Genomic DNA, 27,347 nt, shown 5'->3' with positions numbered 1-27,347 from the left:
ATTACTCATAAGATGAGATAAGCGAAAGAATTGAGTCTTTGCCACAAACTTAGATTTTCTAATCCCTTTTTATTTGCAACCTTGTGGTGTAAACCTTTGACACTTCAAACTTAGATTATTTCATCTTCCAGAATTCATGGTTTAAAATATCTATGTTTGCAATTCTTCCCAAAATCGTTCAACTCTATCTATCTATCTATCTATCTATCTATCTATATATCTATCTATCTTTCTATCTTTCTATCTATCTATCTATCTATCTATCTATCTATCGATCTCTCTATCTATCTATCGATCTATCTATCTACAGGGTGTCCCCTATCATCTTAGACTATTAACGGGCTCGTTTTTTTTTGGAGGACGATATTCTATAGAGATGCGCTTCCTAAGTTTTTAAAATATCTATCTATCTCTTCCCCCATATATTTTTTGCACAATAAGCGTACTGCACAGTTTGAATGTGAACAAAACACAGTCTGAGAAGCACTGTGTTTACAATCCTCCTTTAAATTACGTACGGCAATGATCTTTTCATCTGAGTTCAAAACTAAAGACCGAGTATCGTAATGAAACCCAGTTTTGGAAACTCAGTTTCATGATTGGGGTTTGGCAGTTTCGTATGATCCAATATTTTTATTAAGAAATATTTTTTCATGTGGTTTCTTTATATGCATTCTTTTTTTTGTTTTCTGATTTTTTTGATTAAAATCTACGGAAATGCATTGACTCCAAAAAGGAAACCTCAAAGTTTCGTTCAACGATACTCTATTAAATTTCCGGCTCTGCCGGGAAATTTGTGGGCATGTGTATTTTATGCACTAGATGTAAGTCTGGGCTCTTACCACTTTTACTATTATCTCAATCTTTAGATTTCTTTAGATACATATATCTTCACCAACTGTTTATGTAAATCTTTAAAATTTTAAAATTCGATTGGTTGATCTAACTGAATTCCTTGTTTGAAATATCTAAGGTTCACGACATTGGTTTGCAAAGATATAGAAAATCAGATTTATTGGTTAAGACTGAAGGCCTTTATGCAAAAATATTAAATGTTATGACTGTATCAACTTTGATGTGCTGCAACGCCTCGGAATTTGGTCTTACCTCAATAAATCCCTTAAACTATTGTGTGGCCTATTTAGAACTGTTTGTTTCGAGCTTCAATTAAACAGGAGGAATTGACAAAATCTTTAAAAAATGTTGCGTCAGAAGAATATTTTCATGTTTTTTAATGCAAAAAACTATTAAAGTTTAAATCTCTTTAAAATCTCTAGATTATTCTTTTACTCCCTAAATCAAATAATTATTTTTGTTCTATTTTTTTAACATTTTTTAATATCATACTTTATATATATATTTATATATATTTATTAGAATGTTTATATATAGATATTTAACTGCATATTGTTTATATACTATAGTTTACTTTTTTAAACATGCTTTTATCATTTGTACTACCATCTCATGCATATTTTAAAACCCACCATCTCTACAACGGTTTCCCATCTCTTGAATACCTTCTCCATTTCTAATGTAGAAGGTAAGACGAGTAAATACATTGTGTTTCCTCCCTAAACCCTCTCTTCAAGATCTACCCCTAGGCAGTTGGTCAGATTTTAGGGAAAATATTCTTCCAGAAAACATTTTTCAAAAAATACTCTCGTTTATTTCTTTGAATATGTTTAAGTGTTTTTTATTTTTCCAATGTTTAAGTATTCATGATTAGGGGGGTTTGGCTTGTGCTTGAATACCATTAATAATCAGGGTTTAGGTAGATATTCAGGCCGATGTGCTTCTATCTATCCATCTAGGTTTCTCTATCTATCTATCTAAGTCTCTCTATCTATCTATGTAGGTTTCTCTATGTATCTGTATATTTTTCTATCTATATATCTAGGTTTTTCTATCTATCTGTCCATTTCTCCATCTTGCTATCTAGGTTTCTCTATCTATCTATCTAAGTCTCTCTATCTATCTATGTAGGTTTCTCTATGTATCTGTATATTTTTCTATCTATATATCTAGGTTTTTCTATCTATCTGTCCATTTCTCCATCTTGCTATCTAGGTTTCTCTATCTATCTAACTATCTTTTTATCTTTCTATCTGGTATCTATCTATCAACACGCCTGTCAGACTTCTTTCATGACTTCTATCCTACATTCCTTACTGTGGTTCATCTAAACAGGAATCCATTCTTTACTGTAGTAAATACAGTTAGGGTAGAATTCATTTTTTACTGTAGTAAATACAGTTAGGGTAGAATCCATTCTTTACTGTAGTAAATACAGTTAGGGTAGAATTCATTTTTTGCTGTAGTAAATACAGTTAAGGTGGAATCCATTCTTTACTGTAGTAAATACAGATAGGGTAGAATCCATTCTTTACTGTAGTAAATACAGTTAGGGTAGAATTCATTTTTTGCTGTAGTAAATACAGTTATAGGGTTGAATCCATTCTTTACTGTAGTACATACAGTTAGGGTAGAATCCATTCTTAACTGCAGTAAATACAGTTAGGGTAGAATCCATTCTTTAATGTAGTAAATACAGTTAGGGTTGAATCCATTCTTTACTGTAGTAAATACAGTTAGGGTAGAATCCATTCTTTACTGTAGTAATTACAGTTAGGGTTGAATCCATTCTTTACTGTAGTAAATACAGTTAGGGTTGAATCCATTCTTTACTGTAGTAATTACAGTTAGGGTAGAATCCATTCTTTACTGCAGTAATTACAGTTAGGGTAGAATCCATTCTTTACTGCAGTAAATACAGTTATGGTTGAATCCATTCTTTACTGCAGTAAATACAGTTAGGGTAGAATCCATTCTCTACTGCAGTAAATACAGTTAGGGTAGAATCCATTCTTTACTGTAGTAAATACAGTTAGAGTTAAATCCATTCTTTACTTTAGTAAACACAGTTGGGGTTGAATCCATTCTTTACTGTAGTAAATACAGTTAGAGTTAAATCCATTCTTTACTGTAGTAAATACAGTTAGAGTTAAATCCATGTTTAAAATAGCAAATACAGTTAGGGTGGAATTAAAAAAGTCAATTAAATTAAATCTACCAAAAAAGCAAGAAAATTAAAACCCAACGAAATAATTAACTAATTAACTAACTAACTTACTAACTAACTAACTAACAAACTGACTAACTAACTAACTAACTAACTAACTAACTAACTAACTAAATTACTAACTAACTAACTAACTAACTAACTAACTAACTAACTAACTAACTAACTAACTAACTAGCTAACTAACTTACTAACTAACTAACTAACTCACTAACTAACTAACTAACTAACTAACTAACTAGCTAACTAACTAACTAACTAACTAACTAACTATCTACGATAAACATACTTCTTAAATACGCCCCCTCCCCCCCCCCCCCCCCCCCCCTCCTGCCAAGGATCAAAAGGTGAAGTACTGCTGCCTATGTAAGACTATGCTTGAAATCCAAGCTTTAATATTTTCTCCGCTTCATTTTTCCTAGAAATCAGACTGCAGACACGCGCCATATACCTAGCTTCTAACAGTTAATTCAAAGGGAGTGACCGGCTATGTAAGGTAGTTGAACTGAGTATGCAGTGTTGTGGTAAACTTCTTTCGGATTCATTTGAGACATATTAAACTTTTTAAAGATCTGTAAATCCTGAGTTTGAGCGCAAGTTCGACGTTCAAAACTCCTACTTTGGGCGGTGGATACGTTTTCAGAGTTAGGTTTTTTTAAATTATTAAATAACGACAACGAAAAATAAAGTAAAAATGATACAGTAACATATTTCTCAAAAGTAATTTGTCAAAAAATCAATGCTAAAATCGATTATATCGTTTTCATTATTATATTGAATTTCTAATTTTCTTTGAATTTATTCGCAGATTTCTTCAAATTCTTCAAATGTCGTCTTTTCAATAATAATTCTAGAAAATCTGCAAAAACTTTGTGAATAATGAAAAACCAGAATAATGAGATAATACACTAATAATTGATCAAGATTACTTATTTTCGATGATAAGATTAATTTTTATTTTCTCAACATGTTCCTATACATACATACATGACGTCTGTAGTTTATTGTAGAACTTTTTTACATTTTATGTCGTCGTTATTTAATAATTAAAAAAACTAATTCTGGAAACGTATCCACCCCCAAAGTAGAAGTTTTGAACATCGAATTCGCGCTCAAACTCAGGATTTACAGATCTTTAAAAAGTTTAATATGTCTCAAATGGATCCGAAAGAAGTTTACCACAACACTGTATACTCAGTTCAACTACCTGACATAGCCGGTCACTCCATTTAAAGGGGTTCTTCACGAGACAAACCTCCTATTTTACCCTTATCAATAAAATTAAAGGGACCTTTCTCGAAAATGAATCAGTCTTTCACAACAAACAATAATAAATTGTCTCTCACTAAACCAGGTTTATTGAATTATTAAGAATCAACATTATACATGTTTAAGATTCGACCCATTCTCTTCAACTTTAAGATAACTTTTTCACTAACTAGCTTGAAAACCCAGCGTTGTTGTCACAAATTCGCAACTTGTAATTTGTCGTGGATTATAAAGAAACATAGGATTAGAATGATATGTAAGATCAGAATTTGAATGATTGCATGAAAGTATATAAACGTAGGATTAGAATAATATGCAAGATCAGAATTTGAATGATTTCATGAAATTGTATATAAACGTGGGATTAGAATAATATGTAAGATCAGAATTTGAAGGGTTGCATTAAAGTAGAGAACCGTAGGATTATAATAATATGTAAAAACAGAATTTGAAAAGTAGAGAACCGTAGGATTATAATAATATGTAAAAACAGAATTTGAAGGATTGCATGAAAGTATATAACCGTGGGATTATAATAATATGTAAAAACAGAATTTGAAGGATTGAATGAAAGTAGAGAACCGTAGGATTATAATAATATGTAAAAACAGAATTTGAAGGATTGCATTAAAGTAGAGAACCGTAGGATTCCAATAATATGTAAGATCAAAAATTTAAGGATTGCAAGAAACTTTGAGGTATGTAGTATTAGAATTTAGAATAATATTTAAGATCAGAATTTAAAGAATTGCATGAAATAAGAGAACTGGAGGATTGGGATGATATGTTTGATCAGAATTTGAAGGATTGCATGAAAGTAGAGAACCGTAGGATTAGAATCATATGTAAGATCATAATTTGAAGGATTGCAGGAAAGAAAGAACCATAGGATTAGGATAATATGTATTATCAAAATTTGAAGGATTGCATGAAAGTAGAGAACCGTAGGATTAGGATAATACGTAAGATCGTAACTTGAAGGATGGAATAAAAGTGAAAACCATGGGATTACAATAATATATATGTAAGATCATAATTTGAAGGATTGCATGAAAGTAGAGAACTGTAGGATTAGGATAATGTGTAAGAATAGAATTCGAAGGATTGTAAACGTAGGATTAAAATCATATGAAAGATCAACAATGTAACAGAATTCAAAGGTTTGTAATTTTCATGAAACTGACAATATTACATGTATAGGATCAGAATGTATAGGATTGAGAGAAACGCTACTGCAAATAGACTATCAGCTTTAAATTCAACTAACCTGACACTTTTCTTGGGAATTCATTAACATCTACATATTTCACTTAATTATAATCTATTTTTTTTAAATTCCCTATTTAATATATTTGAAGTTTAACTAAATAAGTTCTTTGCAAAATCTCTTTTGCTAACTTTTTTTGCACATAAAAAATATAGCCAAAAATATATTTATATGTTTACAACACGTACATGCATAAGAAATAAGCAAATTAAGATTACTTGAATATTGCTTTGTTGCAATTATACTCTAGTTTGAATTCGAATATAAAATCAATATATCAAAATCCAACAACAATTCTTCAATTCCAACTTTCACAACATTTCGTAAAAGCTTCACAAAACTTAAACAAAACCTGTAAAAACCCCTCACAGAGTCATTCTATTAGTTCGAGCTATATCTTCCTTGGACCTAAAATCCTCATCAATTTTTCAACTGGGATTAAGAAGATTAAGCCTTGATTGGATGAATCTCTCTTATCCCTCTCTCATACATAAACTATAAATGTTTATGTCTCTCAAAGTCAGATTTGTTTAACGTTGTACCTTTAAAGGAATTTGATTTTTTGGTTCTCTTTTGACAAATTTTATTCTGATTATCTAGGTTATACATTTTCTAAAACTTTAAATTTTAACTCAGTGGACAAGTTAATACTTTTTGTAAGAAAAAGTCGAGAGGCATTTCTTGTCTTGAAATCTGATGGTTCTATTTGTGCATTGTGGAACTTCAAACTTGATTAATTTTGATTTCTTGCTTTTTCATTTTAGACGGTTTTAAATGCTAGATAGAAAATTACATTTTTGTTTTTTGAATTTTTATTTTTCCTTCTAGCATTTAACAACTTTTTCTTATTTTATAATTGTATTCAATGATTTTTAATATCGAGCAATAAATATTTAAAAAGTTATAAGTAAAGTTTGGACCTTGATGTTTTTTGTTTTTATCTTGATTTAACTAGCTGAATAATTTATTTTTGAAAAAAAAAGTCTTTTACTCTCTCCAGTATAAAAATAAAACAATAATTTGAAAAAAAAAAAATTGGTTAGAATTATTCATTTGAAGATATAAAATGACACTTTCAGGATAATTTGGATTAATTATGTGCCTTTAAAGAATAAAGTATTTCGCACAATTATTAAAGGAGGGCAAGCTGACCCCTCTTCAATACGTCAAGTTTCCAATAGATATTGCAACTGTCTCAAATATGGATTGTCGAATCCTGTCGTAAATTGTAAATTATATGTTTGTAAAATATATAATTATCGAATAAGAAGGAAGGTGAGTGGAGTGAGGTTAGCCTGTTAGGTGAGATAATCTAGATTTCAGGTGACCGCTTTACCCTCAAGATANTCTGACTGGTTGAAAGACTGACATGACCGTTGGTGTTGACTGTGTATTAGCTAAGAAGAAGAGGAGGGAGTCCAGTCCCTGTGAATTTCAACCCATGGCTGAGAAAATTATCCTGTCGTGTGAAATGGCGCGTACCGCCGTGAGAAACCGTACCGTTCCGACATTAAATCCTCCAAGCAGGAGAGAAAAATTGTTCCAGGAGGAATGAGATTTTCGTGACGGTACAATCCCTATTGCTGCAAGATACGAAGGAAGTAACGGCACGGTTCGATAATTTTCTCGGGCCGGGGCGGCTGGTTCAGGCAAAAAGGCCAAAGCGGACTAGGTCGGAATTGTAAATCAGGGGCATTTCATTATCCTCAAATTATAAGACCCAAATGGTGCTAAAAAGTTTTTGATTCTGATATATTTTTGAGACGATCCATTGATCACAGCACCAATATAATCATTAACTAATAAATGCATAAAATTTTTCAACATTGAAAAGTTATTATTTAATTAAAAATGACTATATTATTTAATTTTCTGAACTTGAGATTTTAGAATTTAATAGACTGAACCCCCCGCCCCCTTCTCCCGTCTTACTACGCCCGAAATTTACCAGCTGCTTTTAATTCCAACGGCTCTCTGAACTGAAGTAGTCTGTCTTGAGTACCGGCGGCCAACAGAGTGAAATATAGGTCTGACAGTCAGTATACAATTTCAGAAACAAACCAATTAGTCCGTCCATGTTTTAGCTGATATTCAAATTTAGTGATTATACTAACGTGAACGTGAGTAAAGCGAGTTTTGTGAAAACCAGTTTTGGGCACACGCCCAACAATACCCAAAGTGTGCACAAGAAATAAATCCAGGAGCGAAATTAATGTAAGCACGCGCGCGACCGGAGAGAGAGCGCATTTTGAAGATGTTATCTGAACTGTGCTCTTGTGTGCGCTGTGAAACCAACCCACTCACAGTATTCAGGTAAGATTTAGAAATCTTTTTTCCTTTAAAAATTCTGACGTAAATTTTGATTTAAAAAATCTATTATTTATTTGGATTCTTAATGATTAATTTGCTAAATACTTGAACTATAATTAATTAAGAACTGATGAAGAGTTTCAATATTAAATGCAGTCGATGTAATTAGTCAGCAATGATAAATTTTAATCATCTAATCTGATTTATCTTGCTTTTTTATGTTCGATTTGTTAAATCATAAATACGGTTTGCAGAGATACAAAGACTTTTGATCGATTCTTATTTAAACGATATAGGTATATTCCTAGAGTACCATTTTTGGACCCCTCGCCCCTCCTATCAATTTTGTACATGGATCTTTGAAAGACATGTGGCCGCAGCGCTCGGCCCCCTAGCCTGTGCTAGCCGCAAGCGCTCGGCCCAGAAAGTGTCTTAACCTAACCCTAAAATAATACAAAATATCTTAAAGTTAAAGGTCATGTACAAAATTGATAGGAGGGGGGGGGGGGTCCAAAAATCGTTCTCTGGGACAGGCCCTATCTATTAAAACATCATGAAGACCTAGGCCATCGACTTTTAATATTTATTATATTAGAATTAAATAAAACATAAAATGTATTCATTATTTACGCAGTTTTGTTAACTAAAAGTAGTACCACAATAATTTATGTATTTTGGGGTTAATTAAAATGAAGAAATGTGCACTTTTAAAATGGAATATTAATTATCACAATGTGTTTTATTTTCGGCGTAAAAAAACGCCTGGTTATTAGGGATTGTAGCATGAGAGGTAAGATAATTTTTACCTCCTAAAAGCGCATGTGCCCGTGTTATTCTACTTCCGAACACGCTTTAACACGTATAGGGGAATATGAGGGGGAGGGATATTTGCTTGATTCCCCAATTCCAACAGTTTTTTAATTTGACAGATTTTCTCATCATTTTCATGGAAATGACAAATTTTCGCCAATTTATGTTGTTAATTTAAAGATAGTTTTAACAGATTAGGTTCGGTATCACGATTTTTGATACGTAAAGTAAAGTAAAAATCGTAAAAACTTTAAAACAATTAAATTTTATCCAAAAAGAGGTCCTTTTTTGTACCTTTGTTCTTTGCTTCTTCTATACAAATATTTGTTTACAAACCTATTTATTGGGCCTGGGGTTATGATTGAAAACAAGATTTTTCATGTTGAAGTTGAAATCTAAGAAAATGATTTTACCCCAACAAAGCTACCCCCCCCTGCCGGGATTAAGTTCAAAGTCCGGACAAAAATGCAGTTTTTACATTTTCCTCAAATTATCAGACGATTAAATATGCCCCCCCCCCGCTCGATGTGAAATATTCACGCTTTTTAGAAATTACTTTCTTCAGTTTTTTAAATAAAGCATTTCTACTAATTATTCATAGAATTCGATGAAAAATGAAGTAGGGGGGTATTTTAAAAGTGGGTGGAAATATTCTTTCGATACTGACATATTAGTATTAATGACACATCTTGAAAACGCCCTGAGTTTGTCGGTGGCTCTTAGGCCATTAATTTTTAAGAAACATGCCTTTAAACCATTAAATCTTCAGCACTATTTTAATCACATTCTTCAACCTTTTTGTGACATTGATGCTCCGCCCGTAGGTTTTATTATCAGAACCAATATACTTCTTTTCTAATGAATTTCCCTAAACGCAGATTTTTCAAGATTTATTTGTTTTATGCTCCGATGCATTCTTGTTCATTGAGTAACTTTATGTTTCCCGTAAAGATATCTCAGTCAATTTGGGTTTTAACTTAGATTTCAACTCTATATCTTAGGATGGAAATAAAGGGACAGATTGCCAATAAAGTTGGCAATGACATTTTTAAAAAAATATAAATGTTTTAGTAAAATAGTTTTTGTATTGGAAATCCACTTTTGAATGGGGTGAAACTTTAATTGTCTTCTTTATAGACCCCTTTGATATGTCAAACTTAGACTACTTGGTCTGTCAGAATTCATAGTTAATATCAAAGGTCTACAATAATAGGCTGCAATGATATGGAGATTTAAAAACAGGAGTTTGTTGCAAGAACTCAGTTCCTTTATATTGTATATTATTTGTAAGTAAAATATTTTAGCTTAATCATCAAATTTCCATTCACCATCAAAGACAGTTCTTTTAATTTTCCATGAAAAAATCGTGATTTTTTCATATAAAAGGGGTGAATAGTTATAAAAAATATTAGCTCTGCTTAAAACCCACACCTTTATATTTACCCGCGTCCCGCATAGACATAAACAAAATACATGTCATTTTGCATAACTTTGTAATTTGTTCACCAGTACCTAAGTTTTCAATTTCTAAGGTCAAATCCCCCCTCCTAATTTTCGTTTTTAATATTAACTCCTTACAGTTTTACTAAATATCCTAATATGAAATTAAACAGAGCTAAGTCAGATTTATTCATTAAAAGACTTGAAACATTTAGCAGACTTAACAAACTAACAAGTTGGTAATAGGCGACACGATTAGGTCTCGTATTTTTTCCTCTAATGTTTTAACTGTATAAACCTTACTATTATGTTTCAAATAGCTATCGGCTGATTTGTGTGATGTTGTGTCCTTTCAATTTTTTAAGTACATATTTTTTGATAAACTCAAATACATTTTAATTTATGAAATATTTTTTTCTTTAGGATAGAGTCGGTTTATTAGGAAGCTGCAATGTGCAATGAGCACTCAGATTTCCCAACACAGTGGGGGCGGGCAGACTCTTCAGCCACGCCCTCTAGGCGGTGGGGGTCCGCCCCCTCCCGTGTCTTCGCCATTCGGAGGACCGCCTATTCCCTCATCATCGCCATTCAATCAAAAACAGCTGATAGGAATGTCGCCATTTCAAAAAAATCTTATTTCTAAAATTTGATTTTATAAAAATGTCTTTTCTTGAAAACCCAGTACGATTAATTTTTGAAAATTAATGTAAAAATAAAAGTTGTCTTTTATTATATATTTTGAATGACGACATTTTCAGGATTATCCTCAGATAAAATGGTCGTTAAGACAGAACGGACACTAGTTAAAACTGAGCGTAATGTAGACGACGGTGTCGACCTTTCCTTCGACACCAGCGTGAAGAAAGAAAATTTTGAAATAAAAATGGAATTAAATGTTGAAACCTTGGTGAAAACAGAACAAGAGAACGAAATGAATTCTAGTCCAAGAACACCCAATGGGGGAAGATTAAAATTTTTTAAAGGTAATATTTTCCTCTTCGTTTAACCATTTGATTTCAGTTATAGTGGGATATTTTTTTACATGTTTTGAACGTACTCGATGGATTTCATGAAATGTCAATCAAAATAAGCTTTAAAAATGTCATATTTTAGAATTAAAATAAAAAATTTCAACACTTGATTTGAAGAATATTGTTAAACGAAAATGAATTGTCGAGTTTTTGGTATTTTGTTTTTAAAAAAAAATTCAAACCTGAAAAGTCTTTTAGGATTTTAATAGTTTGATCCATCACGATTTGAAGAAAAATTCTGGATGTTTTTAATATCACATATTATTGGTAAACCTCAATAATATTCTTGGATCGGAAGTTCGTGTAGGATTTCTCAATCTATATTTTTAAATTGGTTTCCTACAGGGGGGGGGGGGTATAGGTTGTATCGACCTTTACTTCAATACTAACCGTAACTAGAGGTAGGACAGCTGTTCGTTCCCAAAGGGGACCCCCCCCCCCTTTCCTCTAGTTTTAAATATAATAATCCATGAACCCTTCTAGCTCGCGTTTCCTTATACAACCCTATCTAGGTAGCCAGATATATATTATCATCTAGTTCTACAGCTAGTAGTATCTTGGTAGCCAGATATCTATTATCTTCTAGTTCTCCAGCTAGTAGTATCTTGTCAGCCAGATATCTATTATCTTCTAGTTCTTCAGCTAGTGGTATCTAGGTAGGTAGCCGAGTATCTATTATCTTCAAGTTCTCCAGCTAGTTGTATCTAGGTAGTCAGATATCTATTATCCTCTAGTTATCCAGCTAGTGGTATCTAGGTAGCCAGATATCTATTATCTTCTAGTTATCCAGCTAGTGGTATCTATGTAGCCAGATATCTATGATCTTCTAGTTCTCCAGCTAGTTGTATCTAGATAGCCAGATATCTATTATCTTCTAGTTATACAGCTAGTTGTATCTAGGTAGCCAGATATCTATTATCTTCTAGTTCTAAAGCTAGAAGTATATGTGTAGCTAGTAAAATATTCATCTGTTAGTTCTCCAGCTGATAGTATCTAGGTTGTCAGATATCTGTTTCTGACTTGTATTCTTTCATCTTTTTTCTTCATCAATTTCAAACCCCTCCCTTGGTACATTTCCTCATCCCATTAACTCGCATTTATATCATTTTATAAATTTCTGATCTGGCTTTTTGTCCCATTTTTAGAAAATTTTGGGATTAAGATTTTAAAATATCACCATTAACCCCACTCAAGCATAATTTTATTTTCTAGAGAGCTCAAAAACCAAATGATCCATGAAAAAAGATCTCTAAATCAAAATCTACATAGCCATACAAATGTCAACATGTATTCATTGTAACCTTCTGTTCACATCCCATGCCTAAGAATCCCATGTACCCCTCTCCCCCAACCATAAATATATAACGCTTTTGATTCTGCATCTGTTAGGAGATTTCTGGGAACTTTATTCATCGTTTTCATACAATTCTAGATAGATAGATAGTTAGCGGTTCAGATAAATAGATAGATAGATATGGACAGATGTAGTTAAATGATTATAGATCGATGGATAAAAACTGCAGGTTTTGCTAGAAAACAGCTTATAGATTACTGAACTAGGAAACAGATTGGAGGTTTGATAAAACAGATAATAAAATGCAGATTAAGAAGCCAGAAAACAGCTTATAGATTACTGAACTATGAAACAGATTGGAGGTTCAATAATACAGATAATAAAATGCAGATTAAGAAGCTAGAAAACAGATTGCAGATTACTGAACTAGGAAACAGATTGTAGGTTTAATAAAACAGATAATAAAATGCAGATTAAGAAGCCAGAAAACAGATTGAAGATTACTGAACTAGGAAACAGATTGGAGGTTTAATAAAACAGATAAAAAATGCAGATTAAAAAGCTAGAAAACATGATTGCAGATTACTGAAATAGGAAACAGATTGGAGGTTTAATAAAACAGATAATAAAATGCAGATTAAAAAGCCAGAAAACATGATTGTAGATTACCTAACTAGATTACAGATTGCAAATTTGATTGAACATATTATAGATTGCTGATTAGAATTCAGTCCTGGAATTCATTTCATTTTGATACAAATCCGGATCTTGGATCCATCCTGAAAAAAATAGTACGAATCCGCATCCAGTTTGTAAAAATTTCTTAAAAATTTAAAGATTTTTTGGATAAAAAAATTTCAAAAACACTTAACAGATTTTGGATTGCAAAGAAGAGAAGGCTAAAAAAATATATTAATTTAATTGATGATAAAAATAAGAACTATTGCCTCCAAAAATTTAGGTTACAAATCAGTCAGCAATTCAGGCAGTAGTTGATAAATTTAGGCAGTTGACAGATTGGGTTTGTTTATATTGGCTTGTGCTACCCTTCCAAGCCCTCATACCCACACTTCAGCATACAAACATATAATACTTGATTTTAGTTTACACACTAATTCACACCCGTACACAAATACAAGCATAAGACATAAACACATAAACACAAACAAGGCCATACAGAATATTAACAAACTAGACAAGACATAATAGGCAGAAACATGTCCACTTTACAGGTTGTTCTTTGTATGATGTACATTATATGCAGGATATATATTTTTACTAGGGTAGATTTTAGTTCGAAAGCTTGTTTAAGAAAAAGGAGTGTTATCAGATACAAAATTCAAGATATAAGGTTCCCGACTGGATGATAAACGGGTAATAGAATTGGTTCAAAAGTTTTCCTTATTAAAAGAATTTCTAGAATGATGGTTGGGAAGTAGGATGTTGTGAGTGTTCTTGTCAATGGAGAACGCTATAACATATTCAGAAACACCTAATAGTGTTCAACTTAAGAGTTTTAAGGAGAGATATTTGAATGTAGTTTAGTAAATTTGCTGAGTGCAGACCAAAAGTGTGTGTTGTCAGGTTTAGCAGGTACACATTCAGTGTGTGTGTGTGTACTACACACCAGAACATGGACTTGATGTTTCAAGATGCCAAGATCAACAATTACACAGAAGAACAAGGCATACATCTTAAAATTCCACAAGACTGAGAAGCTTTTTTACAGTGTAACCGACCCAGTATATACTGTATCCTGGGTAAGTTTGATCAATGTGGTATTACTAAACAACTACAGCTTCAGCTTGAGCAGGCCTTTCACCAGAATCTTGAAGGTGAAATATCTTACAAGAAATGGACGTCCACTGACAGAGCCAACCTGGAAAATGTAGTCCAAAATACAGAAGAATTTTTGACAACTTTCATGAAAACACTGTAAGCTTACCAGCACTACAGAGAAACAAAAGAAAAAAAGAAAATCTAGTATAAGGAGAAGTACTTTTTGTATGCGACTCTGCTGAAAATTATTCTTTTGTAGTTCAAGACGAGATACAGGCTTTCCATTGAAATAATGCAATGGCAACTTGACATCCTTTTGTCGTTTACTACACAGAGAATGGTGAGCTGAAGCATATAAATCATGTGTTGATTTCGGAGATGAAGATGAAATCATACATACTGTTGATTAGTTAACTGATAATAGTTATCTCTTTTAGTAGAAAAATCTAAATTTAAATTCTAAATATTCGGTCATGTGTTTCTCTCTGTACACTTGAGTTAAATGCAAAAATATATGTTTGCAATAAACTTGGAATTTCTAAACATTTTTATTTTATGAAAAATATTATTAAACCTTTCTCTGTTCCTACCCCCTGCCTGTCTTGTAACGGGTGGATGGCCCGTCAAGGCCCCCTTAAGGGTCCCACAGCGATTTCAAATTAAGTCAAAATATTAAATACATTAGATTTACATAATTTAGTGGAGAATGCAGGGGAGGGGGGGGGGTTGCTCAATTCTATAAACAATTTCTAGATTTTAAAAGCCAACTTTTGGTTTTGATGAAATTTTTTAAGAGATGGTCGCTTATCTTTTTAATTTTATGATTTTTAAAAATTTTATTCTAAATTCTTAAGGTTCTGAAATTGGGTTTAAAAAAAACTGAGGGTGAATGAAGGACTTCAACTCTAAATTATTCCCTAAGCTTGGTCATTTTTACAACCGAACCATATATATTGGTTGTCAGAAGGTGAGCCTGGGTTCAACATGGTTAGTATTGTCGGCTTAAATCTGCTAAAACCCGGTTTCAATTAAGTAGACAGACAACATTACTTCTGTAGACAGACAACTTTACTTCTGTTTATAGACAATTTACTTCTGTAGACAGACAACTTTACTTCTGTAGACAGACAACTTTACTTCTGTAGACAGACAACTTTACTCCTTTAGACAGTGCAGGATTGTGGGAGGGATTTGGTGGTATTTTCTTAGGTTCTACTTATTCTACCCCTGCAATTGAAAATTAAATGAACCTTTATTAAAAAGTTAAAAGTTAAAAGTTTTAATTTATTATTTAGTTAATTAGCTTGTATTTATTGTTTGTCTGTTTATCTACCCGTCTCTTTTTATTTCTATCTATCTGTTTGTCTGCCTATCTACCCGTCTTTTTGTTCTATCTATTTATCTGTTTTTCTATCTATCCGTCTCTTTTTTGAACTGTCTATCTGTTTGTCTGCCTATCTATCCGTCTCTTTTTCTATCTATCTATCTATTTTTCTGTCTATCTATCCATATAATCAGTTCTTGATAAAAGTGAATTGTAATGAGATAAGAACATAATTGTGATTGTATGTTCGTATCAAATAGTGTGTGTTTGTCGAAAAATGTTATATCTGTGTGTGTCTTTCAATGTTGTCCATTTCCTAACACTATATCATGTTTTTCGAGACTGAGTATAGAAACTGTTAAGTTTTTAGCTCAAATGGGAGGAAGGGGGGTGGGGGTAGCAGTAGCTTAACAGTTTCTCTAAACGAAGAATTAAGTAAAAAAATTGCAAATCTTGGTGAAACATATTTTTATCAATGATAGTTGTTTTGATCGAATTGGCGAAAGGTTAGATTTGGGGAATGATTGGAAATTGAGGTTCTCTAAATTACACTGTATTCAAGATAGATACATTTTAAATATGTCTCGGGAAACAGTTTAGCCATTCAGACTGGGAGTTAAGTATGGGAACTTTCTTCATGGGATGGGGGGGGGGTGTAACGATTTTTATTTATTTGAATCAACGTTTAAACCGTATATAATGTTGAAGATTGAACTTAAATCTAATCTGAAAATCCGTTGGAGAAGCATCTTTTTTATCAAAACATTGTCGGCGTCTGTTTTTTTTTATAGACAGACAACTTTATTTCTGTAGACAGTAAACTTACTGTTGTAGACAGACAACTTTACTTCTGTAGACAGACAACTTTACTTCTGTAGACAGACAACTTTACTTCTGTAGACAGACAACTTTACTTCTGTAGACTGTAAACTTACTTCTGTAGACAGGAACTTCACTTCTGTAGACAGACAACTTTACTTCTGTAGACAGACAACTTTACTTCTGTAGACAGACAACTTACTTCTGTAGACAGACAACTTTACTTCTGTTTACAGACAACGTTACTTCTGTAGACAGACAACTTACTTCTGTAGACAGACAACTTCACTTCTGTTTACAGACAACTTACTTCTGTAGACCAACAACTTTACTTCTTTAGACAGAAAACTTTACTTCTTTAGACAGAAAACTTTACTTCTGTAGACAGACAACTTTACTTCTTTAGACAGACAACCTACTTCTGTAGACAGCCAACTTTACTTCTGTAGACAGAAAACATACTTCTGTAGACGGACAACTTTAGTTCTATAGACAGACAACTTACTTCTGTAGACAGACAACTTACTTCTGTAGACAGAAAACATACTTCTTTAGACAGATAACATACTTCTTTAGACAGACAACTTTGCTTCTGTAGACAGACAACTTCACTTCTGTAGACAGACAACTTAACTTCTGTAGACAGACAACTTACTTCTGTAGACAGAGAACATACTTCTTTAGACAGACAATTTACTTCTGTAGACAGAAAACATACTTCTGTAGACAGACAACTTACAAACATTTTCTAGTAACAAAATATCAGTGTAAAAATATAGCAAATTCAAAAAAATGTTAATATACTTTATAGCAGTTTTTCACATATTTACTATAACATTTGTTTTAGTGTATCTGAAACACGACCCTAGATATTAAATTCTGTTATTTTTCCACCCCACCCTGTAGCATTATCTTGTATTATCTGTTTTACTACAATTATTTTGTTACAAATTATATAACTGAGTAAATATTCGAGGAAGAATCTTCTTATCTCTATTATTTATATTTCTAATATGAAACAAAACTCTTATACTTATCAGGAATGCATTTATTTAGTAGAAAGGACAAAATATCGGTAATTAATCAAGAGAGGGGCGGCTTAACATATTTTTCAAGAGATGGGGAGGGGGGGTAATAATTAAAAAAAAATATGCTAAAAATTCTACATAAATTCTTTTAAATCAAATTGAAGGGACTAGTTTTGCCCCCAATTTTTCAGGGAGGGTGACGTCCCCCCTTCCCTGCCACCACTACTAAAAATAAAATGTTATTTCTTGAAATAATTTTTACATAGGAAACAAAAGATACTTAAATATTTGTGAAATAATAGTTATTATTGTGCAGAGGGTCGAGTGCTGCTTGAGCTGACCCATAGATGCGTATCCGACGGGGAGAAGGTCAGCTGGGTCCCAACAGGTCAGTATTTTCCATGAAATGTAAAGGGACTGTTCAGATATTCAAGCAATGTGGGATGTGCCAATTTATTAATTGAAGCTATCTTTATTTATTCCACGTCAGTAATTCTTCTCACCATACAAGAATATCACACACAAAATTCTAAAAATATTAGTTTGAAAATGGTTTCAGTTTGTATCTACTGTCTAGATTAATGAAAGTGAATGTTTTAGGAAGTAAAAAGGTTTACTGGCCCCCTGGTCCCACCCCCCTTCCAGGCCCTGCCCCCCTCACATCTAGACTTGATAGTAATGCTTCCAATCATACAGTTACAGGTAATTTAAAAAAAAAAATTTATTTTTGTTGACACCCTTTTTAAACCACGATTAGGTATCTGAATTGAATTGAAGCAGTAGGATTAAAAATTCTATGATTCTTTTATAAAATTCTCCTCCTGCGAAGTTTTTAGTGTAACATCCCTCCCCTGTGACCCGGCCATGGGAGATGGAAAGTATGGGAATAATTCTTGTTGGTTTCCCAGTAAGGTTCTGTTCTAGGTCCAAAGATATATAAACCCATTCATCAAATTCCTTTTCCTCTCTAGTTAAACTTATTTTTTGTTTTCCTTTTCCCCTTTGTGTTTTTTGTTTTGTTTTTCACTTTTGTTGGCAATTGATATAGATGATAAGAGATTGAGATGTGTAATCTATATTGGTTTTATTTACCGTTAGCTTAATTTTCCTTCCATATGATAATTTTAATAGCATTGCCAATTCAGTTGCATTTTGGTATTTTTAAGTTTATCTGTTTTTGTGGCAAACTTTCTAGATTGTTTGGTCCTTTATGTTTCTTAGCCCATGGTATTGTGTTCTATCTTATCTGTTAACAATCTATCCTCAAACAAATTTTATCTTCAAGTGTGTCTCTCTAGTTCTTATCCAACAGTTTCCTATTTATTCCTATAACCAATAACCGTTATTCTTTTTCACGTATTTTTCTTGCCTCATGGCTCCTAGAGTCCATTTTCCATCATGCTAAAGTAAACACGTAAAATTGAAATTTATCATGCATTGAATCATATCTCATAGCATTAAAGAGCTAGTGAGAAGAACAAAAATGTTTTGAATTTCTAAAACGTAACCAGTGTCCGAATTTAATAAATTTGGGCCGCGGCTTAAATCTGCTAAAACCCGGTTTCAATTAAGCGCCGGCTTAAATCTTGAAAAATTGAATACAATTTTAAGTGGAACTAACCATATTTGAGCTGCGGCTTAAATTTAAGCCGCGGCTCAAATTCTTTAAATTCAGACTCAGATATTTCTTTTTGCTTTTCTCATACTTGTTCGTAACGTCAAAACTAGAGGAGCTACGAGGACACAAAGTTGTTTCAGTGATGTCGCATAAATTTTACCTTTTCCTTCTGTCTAGTTTGCAGTGCTATCTAACCCTGCTTCTGGATACCATCTAGATATATACCTATATTTCTACCTATCTATCTAACCCTGCTCCTCAATCTTATCTAATTTCTAGTAGTGCCTCCTACTGTTTATCAATGTGTACACAAATTCTCAAGAGGTTGTAGGTTCAAACCATTATCCNCCCCCAGCTCTTTCTACGAACATCCCGTTTCATAACATTCCTTTTTCAATTACAGGGTTTTCAAAAGTAAAGAAATGGTTGTTTCTTAGTTATTCATTCCACTGCTTATTTCTCTGATAAAACATAATTTTTTAGAAATTTTAACAAGTTTTTGGAAAGTAAGATCCTTGTTGTCAAATTACTAATCTTGAAAAAAGGTCATCAAGGACAATAAGCAAAAAATATCAACACACTTTGTAGCAATTCGACTTCGAGAGTACTTGTCGATAAAAAATGATTAAACGAAGCCAAATAAATATCCCCCCATCCCCCTTAAAATCTAAATTTTGGTTTGGTTGTAATGGTAAACCTGAACTGGTAGTTAGAGCGTGACATTGCCGCACACAATTCTCACCGGGGGCAGGTGGGAGCAGGGAAAATCGTCTTCAATTTTCTCACAGGGTTCATGAATTATGATGATAAGCACCCAGGTGAATACTTGAAGCAGGGGGGATCCTTGCACTCAATTCAAGTGAAGGGTAGGGTTAAATAAACCCCCTGCAGCTTTAGTTCAGTTCTAGTTGGACTCGGGGGAGGGGGGAGGGTGTACTGTGTATTTAATGAGGAGATTGCGAGAGAGCCTGTTTTCATCAAGTTGTATTTTGTTGAGAGATTATATATCCTGAAAACATATGAATTTAACATATCATCCAATCGCTAATCCGAGCCCCCCCCCCCCCCCTTCTCTCGTCCTTCTTGGTATTTATAGTTTCAGTGAAGGATCCTAACAAGTCATTTAAGCATTGATTCTTAGAATTCATCAACGTCATAATATTAGATTAATCTATAAATACCCAAGTCATTGTAGTTTTGTTTGAAATACATCTATGATAAGATTTACTAAAATCAGAGAAATCGGAGACCTTTCACAACAAAGGGCAATCATATTTTTAAAAACTAGATTTTTAAAGAAAAAATATGAATGTAAAGACCCCCCCCCCTCTCTTCTTAGAGATCCATCTTTGGTCATGCACTGCCAGCGATACAAAATTTCAAAATGGAACAAAAACAATTCCCACATTTTGATGTTTCAAGCTCTGTTGGGTCTAAAATCTATTCATTAAATCAGAACCAGAAAATCCAGATATAAAAAGTAGGAAAAGCTTATCTTATTATCTTAACATGGGAATACTGTTCTTCAATTAATGTTTCCACAAATTAACATGGTTTTTTTTTATTAAAGTTTTTATTTAAAAAATGTATAAATATTTAAGATCCTTCCAATTTTGTGCACGAGAAAATGCCAGATTTTAATATTAGACTTGTTTAAGTCCACCTTGTTAAATTTGTAACTTGGCTAAATTATAGTTAATAAATGCTTTTTAGAGGAAAATAATTGAATTTTTACAAAGTGAGACAATTTTCCCTTTGGTTTCCAATTTTTTACCAATGGGAATGTGCAATTTTTCCCCCATATATATATTTTTGAGGTTTTTGTTTGAATTATTTTATTATTTTGTCTAAATTGTTTCTTTTGTAAAGCGAGAATACATTGACAGTGAAAAGTATACAAATAGATAATAGATACCATTCTAAAATCCCATCTTCTAGAATCTTCTAGAATACCATCTTCTAAAATCTTCTAGAATACCATCTTCTAAAATCTTCTAGAATACCATCTTCTAAAATCTTCTAGAATACCATCTTCTAGAATCTTCTGGAATACCATCTCCTAGAATACAATTATAGAATACCATCTTCTAGAATACCATCTACGAGAATACAATTATAGAATACCATCTTCTAAAATGATACCTTCTAGAATACCATTTTCTAGAACACCATCTACTAGAATACCATTCTAGAACACCATATACTAGAATACCATTCTACAATACCATCCTTTAGAATACAATTCTAGAATAGTCTCTTCCAGAATACCATCTTCTAGAAAACCATTCTTGAAAACCATTCTAGAATACCATCTTCTTGAATACCATTCTAGAATACCATCTTCTAGAATACCATCTTCTAGAATACCATTCTAGAATGCCATCTTCAAGAATACCATCTTCAACAATACCATCTTCTAGAAGAAGGGGGAGGGGGAAGGTTTACAACTGTAGAATAACATCTTCTAGAAGAAGAAGAGAAGAAGGAATCTAAAAATTGATATTTATGGAATGGTACCTAGATAAGTTTACCCTTCTATTAACCAAGGTAAAACCTTATATTAGGGAAGGTTAAAGGGGTATACAATACGAGGAAGGTTTGCCTACACATATCCACTGTTACGGTCTAATTTTTGTCATGTTCCAGTCTCGGACTTTAATTGCCTGAAGGCATTGCCCCAGCAGCTGCAAGTGTTGCGCTTGGCAGAGCGTTGTGTGCGCGCGCGCCGGAAGCGCTTGAAATCCACCTGTTTGTGGTGGGAAAATTTACCACGCTCTCGGAATGCATTTCTCATGATCTGTTACCCAAACCAGGCCGAGGGAGCACGGGAAAATGGGAAGGAAATCTGCTCAAAAGATCTTGGCAGTCATGACACCGGATACATGAGTATTTCTAATCCTGGGATCCTTAACTTCCGATTTGATGATGAGTGAATCTATAAAATTAAATTATCTGTGCTGTTATTTGGTAAAATAATATTTATGATCTTTGGAAATCGAATGCTAAGTAAAAAATGAAGATAAATAAATTAGAATGTTGGATTTTTATGTTACAGTAATATAGGAAAACACAAGCGTGAGGTATAGGAGGGGAGTGAGAAGAGAGAGGGGTGTAAGGTATTTTCATCCAAGTGTAACTCCACAATTACAGCTGAAGTAGGCCTACTAGCCATGTCAAGCAGTCGTGCGTTTACCACCTTTGTTCGACAAAAATACTGAAATCTGAGGGATAGAGTCAGGACCAAATTAAGTTTATGTGGAACGAGCATGAAAATCTTGACAATTTATAAAATATTTTATCTATAACATTGGCTGTGTTGTTTGGTTTGATTTTAAAAGTTTTTAATGCACCAGCCATCAGTTGGTTGATTTGTTATTTGATTTTATTAATTTAATTGATTTCATTAAGATGGGAGGTAACCATGTTTATTTAGTTTTTTCTTCAAATGTAATTGAACACCCAACTATCTGGGTTAATTAGTGGTAAAATGCGATCAGCGTTGGGTGAAAGTAGTATATATACTTGGCTCATTTAGTTTTAGATCGTATAAAATTCAAACAGCTTTGTTTATTTCTAGATTAAGTGTAGATCAAATTTAACTTGATTAAACTGTTGTTAATAAATTATATCATTAAATTAGCTAAGAAAAGCACACTCTGACTATGAAGAACCCGTAAAAGTAATTATTCAACAATATTTCTATTATTTTCTATTTTAGGTTCCGATGGCAGTATTGAGAGTGGAAGCTATTCATCAATACCGCCACATTCTCCCTGGGGGACCCCGTCCCCTCGCCCTGTTTCATGGCAACCCTCCCCTCCACATAGGGTTAAATCTACCCCAGTGAGGCTGTGCGATCCCCATCAAGATCTCTTGTTTGCAATGAGACCCCCTCAAGGGGTCCGGAACTATCGGAAAAAAATTAGAACTTTTCGACGAAAATGTCGACAACCTGAATCAGACATTAAAATCGGTATGTTCATCCTAAAAATGGAATGTCAGTCAGCTGTGCCTAAACCGAAAAAACGTGTGGTTGTGCCCCAACCTGCGAGTGCTAGAAACGCGCGACTGGAAACCGTAATTGCGAAAATCATAACTCGCAAATCTCTCGTACACGTTCCAATTAGTGCCTGGCGGTCAGGTCGAACAGATCTTCAGAACTTGGTGAAAAATCCGCCAAGTAATCCAGGGAGCCCGTCTGGGCCCAGGAGTAGCCCTCTGCCGAAAGGATATCCGGCACATCCAGGGCCCAAGTACCCCAGCAGTCCGGGTATGCGGATAAAGTCTGAACTGAAGATGGTTACAGAAACCTGTACTTCCACACTAACATCAATATCATCTCCACCAAGACACTCAGCTAAGGTATAAATTAAATTATTATATTTTTTTAATTATCTGTAAAAATTGGAGAATAGATAAAAAATAAAAATTTAAATAGTAAGTGTTACATAAATAAAACAATAGAAAATATAAACAAAATAAAACTGTTCAAAATATGATAAAAAAAAAGTAAAATGGCATGGATGAAATTGAAGAGAAAACTATGTAAGAAAAGAACCAAGAAATTTCAGTTTTATTGACAGAATTGTAATTTACGCTTTGCATTTTTTGCGTCAAGTGACATCGTTAAGTTACATTTATTATTTCTGCCACAATGTTAATTTAAGTTTAAATTGATAATTTTATGAATTTTAATCTCTAGGTTAAAGCTGAAACCAGAACTGTAACGGCTGAGACCAGATCCATTCCAGTCAGAACCTTACCGATCACGCCGACGGTTGCCCGGGTTAAATCTGAACCTGACGGCGGTCATCGTCTCAAGGCTTCGGCGATTACGTCGTTAATGTCTCCCGAACTGGCAAGGTAGTTTAAATGCTTTTATTTGTATTTTTATTTTATTATGTTTTTTTTTATCATAGCTATTGTTTTTTATTTATTTTTGTTATTATTTAGGATCCGGATGGAAATCGGCCCTGCTCAGCATGAAAGAGATCAGAGCTTTGTCTCGCCCCGTAAACGCTACCTCAGAGAATTTGAAAACGGTGGTGGTTCCCCCGCCAAAAACCGTCGACTCAGCACCGAACATCGCCTTAGTACAGACTCACTAGGGAGCACTGGAGACCGTAGTTCTCCGTACCGAGGACCAGGTTCACCACAACCACCTTCCCGTCCAGGGACTAAAGCTCCCTTCTCCTCTTTCTCTATTGATAGTTTGATCTCAGGGTCCCAGGCCCCCTCTAGTCCGTCCAGGTTGGTCTTAAGGCGGGAGTCCGGTACTTTTCATCCGGTCCCTCGGTCCCAGCCTACTCCAGGCTCACCCAGCCGAGGTCATATGCTGGCCACACCTACTCCCAACCGTCCTTCACCTACTCCTGCCCGGACTCCGCCTCCCCAGCATTTAGGATATCCCTTTATGTATCCACATCATCCTCTACTAGCACAGCAGGCGCTGCTAGATCCTCGTCTTGCACATTTAGCTGCTCTATCTCAAGCCTCACCTGCTCATTTAGCTGCGCTATCAGCCTCCCCTGCCCACCTTGCCGCCCTCTCAGGCGGATCGCCCTTCACTGGCGGAGTTCCCTATCCATTCAACCTGTATCAGTCTTTCAATCCATACCTCGCCGCCTCTACCGCCTATACGCCACCAACACCCGCCCCGACTGTGTGGACTCCGCCGGTAGCAACCCCTACACCACCTAACTCTATCTCTAGCCAGCGTGAGACACCCACTCCTACCCGAACCCTTACATCTCCGAACTATCCGCCACCGATCACATCCATGCCGCAAACCTCTGTGTACGCCCCAACGGCGAGTATTCCGCCGCATCCAGTCAGCGCGCCCCGCCCTGTACCGGTCAACACAGAGAAGATTCAGGATGCGCATAAACAACCTGAAACCTTACACTTCCAATCCGTCCAGTCACATTCAGTCGACGGTGAGAGATCTTTTAAATTCAAAATTCAAAACTCATCTTATCAAATTCTTTCGAAACGATTGTTGTATTTATAAAGTGAGAACCAGAAAACTCTTGAATAGTAAGACGACTTTTTGACTCAAGGTTTGACTTGTTAAAGTCCAATGATACACATCAGGGAGTAAGGAATAGAAGGGAGATATAACTGACGCGGTTCGCCCTACTATATGATTATACATGCTTTGCAGACGGGTACTCCATTTGTATAAGAAATATTCTGAATAGGTTATTGCATACGCGGTAGTTGTACATCAGACAAATATTTCTTATTCAAATATAGTACCCGTCTGCAAAGCATGTATAATCAATCATATAGGAGGGCGAACCGCGTCAGTTATATCTCTCTTCTATTCCTTCCTTCCTGATACACATCAATTGTTCAGTATATACTGACTAATTTCGCATAATAAGTGATTAAGTAATACTAGTAAAACTAATTTTTTTTACATCAAATACACTTTAGTGTTGCATTCATGTCGTCTTACTATTCCATAGTTTTCTGGTGCTCACTGAATAGTTAGAGTTTTGCTCTAAAAAGCCTTTAATTGATATTTCTTTTTTTCAGATGCACCGTTAAACCTTTCGATGAAACCGACCTCTTTATAGAAGATATTTACACAGAGAAACAATTAATTCAAAGGAAATCAAAACAGAGACACGAAAAGTGCCTTTATGTACCAAGTTGTCTTTTGTTTACAAGACAAGTACACGTGAACCTCTTAATATGGGTGATATAAGATAATATAATGATATATATTATTTTAGTAGCTTGTAGCCGAGCTTTCAACATGTTATACAAAATCTATTTTGATCTCAACACCAATTATAGTTTTTACACGTCACCTGGATCTCAGATATTCACAGGGTGTTGCTTTTTCTTAGTTTGTGTCAGTGTTCAGGATCCACGAGGATCCGAATCCTGGATCCAATCTTCTGAAAGGGATCCAACACTAAATATTTGCGTTTTAAGAGCATAACTTTTTTGTTGTTCATTTTTGTGATCCATGGATCCGCACATTTTTGCGGAGCAAATATGCAAAGGATCCCGGATTTTAAGCACTGGATTGTGCAATCCCACCCACCCACTCGGATATAACTTAATATTTTTTGCCGAAGAAAAAATTTGTACCTTCCTTTCTTATCTATCTCTATTCTATTCTTTTGTAAATACTCGTTTAACTTTTCTACAAATATTTCATGGAGGATTTTACTCCAATATTTATTATTATCCAAGTTCTTACAAGATAGAGCCGGGCACTGTTAACGATCATGTTCGCTCGTTGGTTTCGTTCGATCTTAAAGAAATATTTTGGTAAAAAATCGATAATGATCACAGCGAAAAATTCTGTCCGTAAACGATGCTTAACATAACAAAATAGTGAGAGATCTTATTTTTTTTTTAAATCATAACGTTCTGTTTTAGATATTATTTTGTTCTGTTTTCGATATTATTTTGTTTGGAATCCTTCATAAATAAAAACGATGCCCTGCTCTATCTGAAAGGTCTCTGATAATTCCATTTAGAACCACCGTAATTATACTGTGTAGTATTTATTAAACTTGTTGTTAGGAATCCGACCAAGTTTTCTTTTTCTAAAATTAAAAACGTGTATTGTTTCGGTTGGTATCTGGACTATGTGATATATTAGATAAAATATGTTTTGTTAAATATATTTGAGAATTATAAAAGAATTGAGATTGAAATTAAATATGAGAAATATACTGATTAATCTCAGAGTTTACCCGTTATGACTACACAGCAGTTGAATTTTGAGCATCGTGTTTCAGCTGGAAGATTTCAACATCTATATATAAATTTGGCTTGTCTGTTTGTTTGTATTTTTTTGTGGGACATCACATGACCACAGAGAAGGTTTATGAACGATAAAAATTTTAAAAAATGTGTTTTAAAGGTTTTTAATTTTGTAAAAAAAAATTAAATTCTCGAAAATCCTGAATTTTTTTTAAATCCGCAAAAGTTAGTCTTCTTTGTTTTAAAATGTAAACAAAAAAACATGTTCACAATTTAAATAGAAGATGGGCGCGAAGCGCCTTGAATTTCTAGTCTTGTATGTTTTCTTTGTAATCCCAAAAGTCAATTTGATGTAAAATTAGCAGTCTCAGAATAGTAAAAGGACTCGTGTAAGGTTTGAAGAAAAAATAACATTTGTTCTCAATAGCTCTTCAATTACAGGAGTTAACATTTAAAATATGAAATATTTCTATTTTACACGCAATTTAGTTCAGTTTGACCTGAGCCGGCGATTTAAAAATATCAAGAAAATACGACTGAGGTCTAAG

General features: G+C 33.8%; 1 protein-coding gene across 1 annotated transcript; it reads left to right on the top strand.

The window, feature by feature from the left end:
• The first annotated feature begins 7,577 nt into the window (after positions 1 to 7,577).
• Positions 7,578 to 26,305, top strand: LOC111698580 (flocculation protein FLO11). The gene is made up of 9 exons (XM_023468942.1): positions 7,578 to 7,931; positions 10,602 to 10,787; positions 10,937 to 11,161; positions 17,770 to 17,841; positions 18,054 to 18,155; positions 22,790 to 23,433; positions 23,774 to 23,934; positions 24,025 to 25,007; positions 25,612 to 26,305. Exons 2-9 carry the CDS (start codon positions 10,637 to 10,639, stop codon positions 25,650 to 25,652), a joined length of 2,379 nt encoding a protein of 792 aa, XP_023324710.1. The 5' UTR covers positions 7,578 to 7,931; positions 10,602 to 10,636; the 3' UTR covers positions 25,653 to 26,305.
• Positions 26,306 to 27,347: the final 1,042 nt, after the last annotated feature.

Source organism: Eurytemora carolleeae, unplaced genomic scaffold, assembly GCF_000591075.1.
Source record: "Eurytemora carolleeae unplaced genomic scaffold, Eaff_2.0 scaffold297, whole genome shotgun sequence".
NCBI classification, from domain to species: domain Eukaryota; kingdom Metazoa; phylum Arthropoda; class Copepoda; order Calanoida; family Temoridae; genus Eurytemora; species Eurytemora carolleeae.
This window is presented reverse-complemented; position numbering and strand designations above follow the sequence as displayed.